This window comes from Thamnophis sirtalis, unplaced genomic scaffold (assembly GCF_051295495.1).
Source record: "Thamnophis sirtalis isolate CommonGarterSnake01/CBP01778 unplaced genomic scaffold, rThaSir2_p1.2 scaffold_19, whole genome shotgun sequence".
NCBI lineage: Eukaryota > Metazoa > Chordata > Lepidosauria > Squamata > Natricidae > Thamnophis > Thamnophis sirtalis.
The window spans coordinates 715,723-725,973 of NW_028261399.1; the positions used below are offsets into that span (position 1 = coordinate 715,723).

General features: G+C 44.5%; 1 protein-coding gene across 1 annotated transcript; it reads right to left on the reverse strand.

Annotated features, from left to right (window-relative positions):
* Positions 1–2,793: 2,793 nt before the first annotated feature.
* LOC106554916 (interferon-inducible GTPase 5-like) lies at positions 2,794–7,895 on the reverse strand. Its single transcript, XM_087703051.1, has 2 exons — positions 7,666–7,895; positions 2,794–4,265 (listed from the first exon to the last, which is right to left on the reverse strand). The coding sequence occupies exon 2, from the start codon at positions 4,219–4,221 to the stop codon at positions 2,977–2,979; it is 1,245 nt and encodes a 414-aa protein (XP_087559177.1). The 5' UTR covers positions 4,222–4,265; positions 7,666–7,895; the 3' UTR covers positions 2,794–2,976.
* Positions 7,896–10,251: the final 2,356 nt, after the last annotated feature.

Below are 10,251 nucleotides of genomic sequence, written 5' to 3' on the forward strand. Positions count from 1 at the left end.
AGTTCTGGGTCTAAAACAGTGGTACCCCACTGCTTACTTCCCTCCATGTAGACGTAGACCCATTAAGGACTAATTGAGTACAGTTTGTCAGCCAGGTGCAAATCCATCTGGTGGTGAAGCTGTCTATCCCACTTTTTTCTAGCTTACCAGGAAAGTTCAGACAGGTGTTCTCTTAATATATTTTTTTTGCTTATTTTAACTTTTATTTCCAGTCTGTATTTTGCAGTTATGTTTTTGGCAGGCTGGGCTGTTGTTTCTTTTGGCGTGAAGATTGATGGAAAGAACGAGTTAAGCAGCTCTGCTTTCTTTCTGCTGCCTGTTACTTCCTTGATGTCTTATCTCTTTCGTGGGCCTACTTGCTTCCTTGATTGTTTTCCCCCTTGTTATTTATATGTTGCAAGAAACTTCTTTTATTATTTTTGTTTGACCTCTTTGTTCATTCTGAGCCTTTGCTTCCCTGACTCCATCTTTGCAGATGCTGGCTCTCTGCTGATATTCTGCCTTAGCTGGGTGTCCCTCTCTCCATTTTTCTGTACTCTTTGTCCTTAGTTCAGATTTCTTTTTGTCTTTCAGATTAGGTAACATCTTCAGTGCTAGATAGAGGGGGTTGCAGAGAGGAGGAGGAGGAGGAGGAGGAGGAGGAGGAGGAGGAGGAGGAGGAGGAGGAGGAGGAGGAGGAGGAAGAGGAGGACTGTAGGGTCCTGCTACTCTTTGAACTTGCAGACGTTTCATGACCTTACTAGGTAACATCATCAGTGTTAGAAAGAGAGGGTTGCAGAGGGGAGGAGGGGGGAGGAGGAGGAGGAGGACTGTAGGGTCCTGGTACTCTCTGAACTTAGTGGTTTTCTTGCAGACATTTCATGACCTAACTAGGTAACATCATCAGTGCTAGAAGGAAGTGTGATTTGTTGTCTGTTCATATACTAGTGATTTGCTTTGTTGGTGCTGGTGGGAGGATTGTTTTTTTCTTGGTAGTTCCTTGATTAGGCTGCTGTTCATTATTCGGCTGTTTGTCTGGGGTTAATCCCTGCTTATCCGGGTGTTGATTGCTAAGGAGGTGGTGTTTTAGTCTTTTTATTTTGATTGTCTCTTTTATTTATTTATTACATTTACATACTGCCCATATCTCTTTCCATAGTGATGGTTGACAGTCCCATAAAATCATAAATATAGAAACATTAACAGGACTTAGGTTGTTTGTTTTTTTAAACCACTATACACCAAGCATACGAACAACTGGTTCCTGAAATAGGATTTTTCCAGGACCACGAATGAATTCAAAGAAAAAAAGGAATCCTTTTGTATTTAGCTAGCACAGTGTCATCAAGACCAAAATCTGTGCATGTGCTATACAATTTCTCCCCGTTGGGCTCTGGAATAGAACCTTCAATGAGATGCGTATTTTGAATGGTGTGGAAATATTGTTTATCTCTATGTGCCCCTTGATGGCTGCTTTCTCCGAATGTTAGGCTTCTCTTAGCATTTTTGGTAGATTTTATCTACTGTAGGGGGCTCACTGTTTTCCCGTAGCTTTTGGGGGGGAAATGGCATTTTCTCTTTGCCATTCCTTGGAATTGCTGCTCTTCCTACAGGCCTGTCCTCATTGATTGATGGTGGGGGAGATGCCAGGCTGGCCCAGCCAAAGAAAGGAGGAGGGCGGCATATAAAGAATATCAGAGTTGGAAGGGACCTTGGAGGTCATCTAGTCCAACCCTCCAGCCCAAGCAGGAGACCCTACACCCTTTCTGACAGGTGGCAGTCCAGTCTTCTCTTGAGAGCTTCCAGGGATGAAGCTCCCATAACTTCTGAATAACAGAATAATAACAGACTAACAGAGTTGGAAGGGACCTTGGATGTCATCTAGTTCTAGTCCAACCCCCATGTGCCCAAGCAGGAGACCCTACACCATTTCAGACAGATGGCAGTCCAGTCTCTTCTTGAAAGCCTCCAGGGATGAGCCTCAATCACCCTTCCAGATGTTGACCCTGAAGGAAAATGCTTCATTGCAGAGACATCACTGGAGTAGAGAAGAGAAAGGAATTACAGGTAGTCCTCGGGTTACGGCCACAATCGAGGCCAAAATTTCTGTTCTGTTAAGTGAGACATGTCTTAAGCGAATCCCTCCTCCATTTTACAACTTTTCTTGCCGCAGTTGTTAAGTGAATTACTGCAGTTGTTAAGTTAGTAACCTGGTTGTTAAGTGAATCTGACTTCCCCATTGACTTTGCTTGTCAGAAGGTCGCAAAAGGGATCACGTGACCCCTGGGACACTGCAACCATCACAAATACGAGTCAATTGCCAAGCATTTGAATTTTGATCGCCTGGGGATACCACAATGCTCCTAAAGTGTGAAAAACGATTGTAAATCCCTTTTTCGGTGCTGTTGTGACATTGAAGTGCCACGAAGTGAATTGTTGTAAGTCGAGGACTCCCTGCATTTTAGTTTACCTCTGAATGCCGACCTAGTTTTGCTCTGTCCCAAAGCCATTTGCAAAAGGGCAATCATTAAAAATAAAAATCTTTCTTCTTCAAATGTTTCTAGGCAACTTCCCACCCTCAATATCAATATTGTGGAGGCCGCCTTAAATGGGACCCGCTTGTGAAATGATTTACAAGCTGCAGCCTAATCAACCCTTTTGCAATCTCCAGGTTTCTCGGGAAAAATTACAACAGAAATGGGCCAGTCACCCATTGCACAGAGAGATTTCAAAAGCATGGGGGATTCTGGAAGTTGAAGTCCACCCACCTTAAAGTCGACACGGTTGAGAAACAGACAACGATAGACAACAGACTAAAGCATCTCAGGGAAGTATTCCATTTGGAAGGAAGGAATCAGATTATTGAGAAAGTTACTCCTGATTTGCTCTCTTAAGCAACAGCTCCCTTTTGGGAGAACATTGGAGAAGATAAAAGTGTAGCTCCTTTTCTAGAACTTCATGGTGTCCACCTTGGACGTGAAGATCCTTGGAAACCCTTCAAGAATGGCCCTGGTTCTCCAAGGCTTTGGATACGGACGTCTCAGGCTCACTTGTGCCCTTATGGCTCATAAACACCTTGACCAGGAGCCTGTGGGCATCAGTTGCCACATCCTCCACAAAGGCTTTCAACATGCTGTAGACCACAGCGAACGACAACCCTACCGAAGCCATGGGCACCAGCTGCTTTGGTAGGTTGGGCGCTCTGCTGGCCGCTTGGATGAGAAGGTCCACCACAAGTCCTTTGCTAACTGCAGCAGCCAGTGGAGACCTGACCAGGGCTCTCAACTGCTCAACGGGCTGGACTACATGTTCAGCGGTCCTCCGTAAGGACTCCTCTTCCAAGCCAAAGCTGATGCAGTAACCTCGCAGGGTTCTGACCAGCAGGTCCACATTACACACCACCGAAATATCCAGGATAGCTTCCGTCTGGATCCCACAGGCCACCACGGCCACCAACCACAAGTGCTCCAGCATCATGTCCTTCTTCTTCTCCAAGATGCGATGGGAGCTGTTGGGGGTGGCAAGCAGGAACGAATGGCTCTTCGGGAGATCCAGGCTCTTCTCCAGAGCCTCTTCCAGAAGATAGAAGTCGTACTTGCTGAGCAAAATGCTGGAAATAAGGAAGATCTTGGGAGATCTCACTTTCTCGGCTTGAAGGTCTTGAAGGCAATCTTCCCGGATCTTCTGCAAGGTGACCATCTCGTTGAAGCTAGCTGGGTTGCTCTGACGGACCGATTCCAGATCTGCCTCCACTTTGGAGCGGACAAAATAGAATCCTTTGCCAGCTTTCTTGATATAACGAGCCAGATTAACATGGAAGGACCTGAAGTGCTGAGAGGCAAGGATTAAGAAGAAGTCATAGGAGGCCACATCCATCTTCTCCGTGTAGCGTTTGGCACTGAAGCCTGGATCCCCGATGTCCGGCAGATCCCACAGGATTACTTTGGGGTACTTGGGGTGTGGATAAGCCACAGGGGTTTTACGGGCCTCCCCCTTTGCAGTAGGAGCTGCTGCCCCTTCATCTTCCTCACACAGATCCCGGAAGATGTTGATGAAGTTTGCCCGGTCTTCTCCCGATTCTCCAACCACGGCCACGTTTAAGCTGATGTTCTCCAGGGAGGAGAAAGCATCCTGGAGGGGTTTGGTCAGCTGGTCAAAACTCCCCGTCGTAAAGGCAGCCTTGAGGTCCTGGATTTGTTTTTCGGTCAGAGCAATTTTATCCTCCTCCGCTTTTGGTGCCATGGGATCAACAGCTTAACTTTGCTGGTCAACCCAAGGAGGCAGATCTGAAGAATTAAGGGAAGAACAGCGTGTTAGTAGACATTGAGTGATAAAACAGAGGCCTGCGTGTATATTTTCACCATGAAGGGGTTGATAAAATGTGGTCTGGCAGTTGGATTCCCTCCCGCGTCAATCCTGCCACAGAGCAAAGGTCGATAAGGGGCCACGGCTAAAACCTGGTCGTACTTTTAAACGATTACATGAGGTTTCAGTAATATCACCTCAATATCTTATAGGGCTTTGAGTTCTCACTCAAAATTCAATGAGATGTTGACCCGATTGGCTGGGAAATCTTATGAGGATTCATATTTCTTCCTAAAGTCAGGCAGAAATATATGGCTATTGCTATATATCCTAACAATTTCAACTGTGAAGCAAAAAGCATGATAGGTAGATGATTGAGTGATGGATGGATGGATGTAGATACAGTAGATTAGATTAGATAGACAGACATATGGATATAGATAGCTGTAGATAGCTATATAGATAGCTATAGATAGATATAGATAGGTATAGATAGATATAGATAGATATAGATAGAGATGGATGGGTGGGTATAGATAGATATAGATTAAATAGATAGATGGATGGATGGATATAGATAGCTATAGATTAGATGGATGGATGGATGGATGGATGGATGGATAGATAGATAGATAGATAGATAGATAGATAGATAGATAGATAGATAGATAGATAGATAGATAGATAGATAGATCAACAGTAATTGCAACAGACTTATATACTGCTTCATAGTGATTTTACAACCCTCTCTAAGCGGTTTACAGAGTCAGCCTCTTGCCCCAACAATCTGGATCCTCATTTTACCCACCTCAGAAGGCTGGAAGGCTGAGCCCACCTTGAGCCAGTCAGGATTGAACTGCTGGCAGTCGGCAGAATTATCTTGCAATACTGCATTATAGCCACTGCTTCACCATGGCTCTGTCTCTAAGATAGAAATAGATGATAGATAGATAGATAGATAGATAGATAGATAGATAGATAGATAGATAGATAGATAGATAGATGATAGATAGATAGATAGATAGATAGATAGATAGATAGAGACAGATAAGAGAGAGAGAGAGATGGAGATAGATGGATAGATAGATAAGAGAGAGAGATAAGAGAGAGAGATGGAAATACATGGATAGAGATAGATATATATATAATAGATAGATAGATGATAGATAGATATAGATAGATAAGAGAGAGAGAAATGGAGATAGATGGATAAATAGACGAGAGAGAGATGGAGATGGATGGATAGATAGATAGATAAGAGAGAGAGATGGAGATAGATGGATAAATAGATGAGAGAGAGGGAGATAGATGGATAGATAGATAGATGGATAGATAGATAGATAGATAGATAGATAGATAGATAGATAGATAGATAAGAGAGAGAGATGGAGATTGATGGATAAATAGATGAGAGAGAGAGAGATATGGAGATAGATGGATAGATAGAATAGAGAGGGAGAGAGATGGATAGATATATAGATGAGAGAGAGAGATGGAGATGGATAGATAGATAAAAGAGAGAGATGGAAATACATGGATAGAGATAGATAGATATAAGAAGAGATAGGTAGATAGATAATGATAGATAGATAGAGATAGACAGACAGACAGACAGACAGACGAATGATAGGCTGGGGAATCCTAGGAATTGAAGTCCATACATCCTAAAGTGGCCAACCTTGAGAACCACTATTCGAAATACATATACCACGCTCTATTTAAAAAAAAGTATTATTGTTTTGAATGAAGAATCTTTTAGGACTGTGCATTTCATACAACCTCCAATGTTTTTCTCGCCAGTGGAAGTTTTCTCCTATGCAAGAGCCTCTTTTCCATGCTCTCTGTCTTCCCTGCAACCCCGTTGCCATTTCCCCACATATTAGCATCTCTGGAGCCAAATCCAAGGGCCAAAAACAGGAGGAGTTTCCCAAGTATGTTGAGTTGAAGGCCAGGTGTGGTCACCAGATTCGGGGGAGGGGGGAAGTCTTGCACAAAGGAGGATAACGGCAGACAGTCGAGTCCCCTGTTGCAACCCAAAGCTAGATTGGCTCGACGCCAACTCTGCGGCAGGAAAGCAATGCCAGCATTCTCTCTCCATCACTCTCAAGTTTCAAAACATACAGGTAGTCCCCCACTTATGACCACAATTGGGACTGGAACTTCTGTAGCTGAGCAATGTGGTCGTTAAGCAACTCCCACGTGATTTTGTGAATTATTATTTTTTTGCTGCTGTCGTTATGCAAATCTGGCTCCCCCCAGCCCCCCGTTCAGTGAGTCGCGGCCAGAGGTTGTATTCAACTAGTTCTATCGAACGGGTAGTAATGATTCTGTACAGTTCGGAGAACTGGCAAATCGCACTACCGGCTGGTCCCATCTACCCCGCCCTAAATATCTTGCTGAATATGAATCCAGATTGGGAATTGCTTATGTTGCTATATAATTGTTACTGATTAAACCCATATTCGCTGTTTGCTTCTGATACGATGTACTGCTAGAAATCATTTATTAAGAATTAAGCTTAATTAATAAGCTTCTGCTTATATTAGTGCAGTCAGAAATTAGTTGTTTTCCAGCCTAGCAAATTGTAACTTTAACATTGGATGGCATTACTGCAAATGTTATCTCACTGCTGCCTCTCACTTCTATTTTTGGCTTCAAAACTAGGCACGTTCTTGAAAGCTAGAAGAAGAAATTGTTACAGGGGAATATCAGGCCCCATAGATAAAGGAACCAAACTAGGGAGTTTTCCTGGCTCATAAATCCTTAAAGCATCCTGCCGAAAAACAACTTGGCCAAGGGGGTGGGGCTGCCACCTCCTACACAAGGCTATAGGGATCCTCCATAGAGAAGGGAGACAGAGACAGGAGCTTGGACAAAAGGATCAATGAATAAAGATCTTTAAAGATCAATGAATCTTTGTCTCTGATTGGATAAACTTTGTTTCTATCTGCCTAAAATGCAGATAATACTCTGAGCCCCCCTTGTAGGGGGCGGCTATTCCATGCATTTGTTAGTGTGTTTTGGATATAGTTTGGTCACCCAGATTTTGCTACAGCCATCAATAAAAGCTGGTACTTTTTGCAAGCCTCGTCTGGAGTCTCCACTCTCTCTTGGGCATCTCGGTGGCTCCGGGAAACGGCTGGGACCTTACATTGCTTTCGCTGCGCAGCCCAGCTAATCTCCACGCCTCACCTGCTCTGCTCACCCAAGGTAAGCAGTCTGCTGGGGTCGCGTGACCCCCCCCCCTTTTGCGGCCTTGTAACGAGCACAGTCACGTTGTAGCCGTGTTATTGACTTAACAACCACAGCGATTCACTCAACAACGGTGGCAAGAAAAGTCCTAAAAAGGGGCAAAACTCCCTTAACACTTGTCTCGCTTACCGACAAAGAACTCTGGGCTCAGCTGTGGCCGCCCGCGGAGGACTCCCTGCATTTCCTTGCCTTTCCCCCCACCTTTCGCTTGCAGGGGCCCTAGTCTTTGTCGCACTCTTTCCGGATTGCACCCGGCCCAGGGACACCCAAGACGCGTGAAGTCCTGCGAAGTCCCACTTATTTCCTAGCAATTCCCCTGGATGGAAGTCACCCTTGTCTGGCTTCTAAGCAGCTGCCGTAGATACGGAGAGCCAGCTGGCCCAGCTGAGCCTCCCAGTGTGAGGTCAGCGATGGAACCATCAGCAGGAGGAGGAGAAGAAGAAGAAAAAGTCAGCTGAAGGAATGGAAAAGATTTGCATATTTTATAACCAAGGAGCACAGCTGGTCCACCTGGAAGGCAAACAGAGTGGAGCTCTTTACAGGTGGGCTGCGAGAGACGAGGCGAGATAATATTAGGTATCGCTTGCACATGATATTGGCTACTTTTACACCAACTGTGATAACACAAGGGCTATCAATAGATACCAACTAAATGTAATCCCTTTTAACCTTGATTGCAGGGAAAACTATTTCAGCAATAGTGTAGTAAATGTCTGATTTACTACCCTACCTGATCCGGTTTTAGTTCCTCTAACCCCCATACCTTTTACCTTAACGTTGTTGCAGAAAATGACAGGCTTTAGACTTCTCAGGATACAGGAAAAGTTTATTTGGCAGCCAGGTTCAGAAAGCGAGCGAAATGGCTAGCATTGCAAGTTCTGAACCCCCTTCATTATCGAAGGACGCGTTCTTATACATCCTCAAAAGCATTGCAACACAGAAACACTTAACTCATTGGTTACCTTGAGGAGGAAGCCTTATAAGGAGTCGGGGTCTTACTTCTCCTTTTGTTTACGGAGTACGTTTCATTAACGAACTTTAATTGAACCTTGGACTTTTGACATAGGTTTTGACATAGGGACGTTGGCTTAGAACATCTTGTGGTTAGGCACTGGCTTCCTGTTCTTTTGCAAGCTGCAACTCTGCCTATGTGACCTTTAATATAGAAGTAACGGGGTCCTGAGAGGCTGTCCAGCCTGACCCAATAGGTTTCACACTTAATGTCCAAATCTCACTTTGCGTCCTATGTTATCCTCCCCTTCTAGACTCTATTAATACCCACAATTGAATCTAGCCTGTTAGATTAAAAATATAAGCATGCAGAATACAGAATAGCAAATAAAAGCAAGCATACAAGCAATACACATCTTAGGGCTTATCTTCTGGACTCACTTTCTCTACTTCTAAGAGTGCAATTTGAATATAGGAGCCAGTATCTGAAGCTTCATCTTCCTTGAGGGTATGTGGGATTAGGCTTTCCATTAACATTCACTCCTTTTCAGCCCGTATCTCTTTTACAGACCTCATAAGGAGCTGTTTAAGCGAGGGTTTTATGCAAGGGAGGAATTCTAAACTTGCGATTCCACATAATAAAAGAAATAGCATTTGCTTAATCCAACCTGTTCCTGGTAGCCAAGAGAACCATTCAGAACCTTGTGGTCTTTAACCAATTGAGGAAGCTGGGTTTTGTAGTTCTTTAACCACCCTTCCCAAGACCACTCCTGATTTATTCATAGAAACAGCAATCTTCTCCCAGGAATACACATAGTCCACCTTTTCCAGCAGTTAAAAGATCTATGACATGCCAGTTCACAATTTGGTTCAGGCTTTCTTGGAATTCTTCTGACAGCTGCCTGAACTGTGTAATGGAATAGGTCATTCCACCTACACCCGTTCCAACTGCAGTCCTTATTCTCAAGATCGCTAATAGCGGAATTAGGAGTGGCACTCTTTCCCGGACATGTCCCATGAGGGGTACAGGGAGGGTCTGTTCCCCACTTACCACCCATTCTAGGGAGGAGGTGTGTTAGAGTGCATGTGCCAGTCCAATTGGTGGGTAAACATAGATATGCGTTTCTCCCACATAGAAAGAAACCTCCATTTTCTCCTACACATACGCCGATGTTCATGGAGAAGGCATGGGCTTGGAGGTTCCTTCCATTAGTCCAGACTTGTAAGATTCCTGCTAGTAACATACCAGTCAGGGGCTGTAATAGAATCCATTAACTTATTCCTGAGGCCTGGTCCTTCACAGAGATATTACAAAAGTAAACACAAACTCCCTTAGTGGACTGTATTGAAAGCCAAACGGGAAGTCGGGGTGGGTGGAATGGCCTTGGGCAGCTTCCAGTGGTCAGATTCCCCTCTCTTCAGTTCAAAACAATAGGAGGAGGGAGCGAGAAAGTGACTTTCTGTTGGAAGAGCTTGTGAGCAGAGGGAGACATGCTGCTATTCAATTTTACGTCGACAAGGGTTTCCCTGGGGGCAAGGTACATTTCAGATGGGCATTCTTCCTCTGATAAGGACCCCACAGGAATGCCAGGCTCCTGATATCGTTTGATGCACAAGGAGGGCGACCCTATAATCTCTACACCAACTGCAATGGGGCCAACCATGGGGAGACGGCTCATCCCCAGTCTTTTTGCCACGTAGCTGGGCTTCTGCCCTTTTAGTTCCCCATTTACCTCCCTTGTCAAAGACAATCCTAGCTCTGGT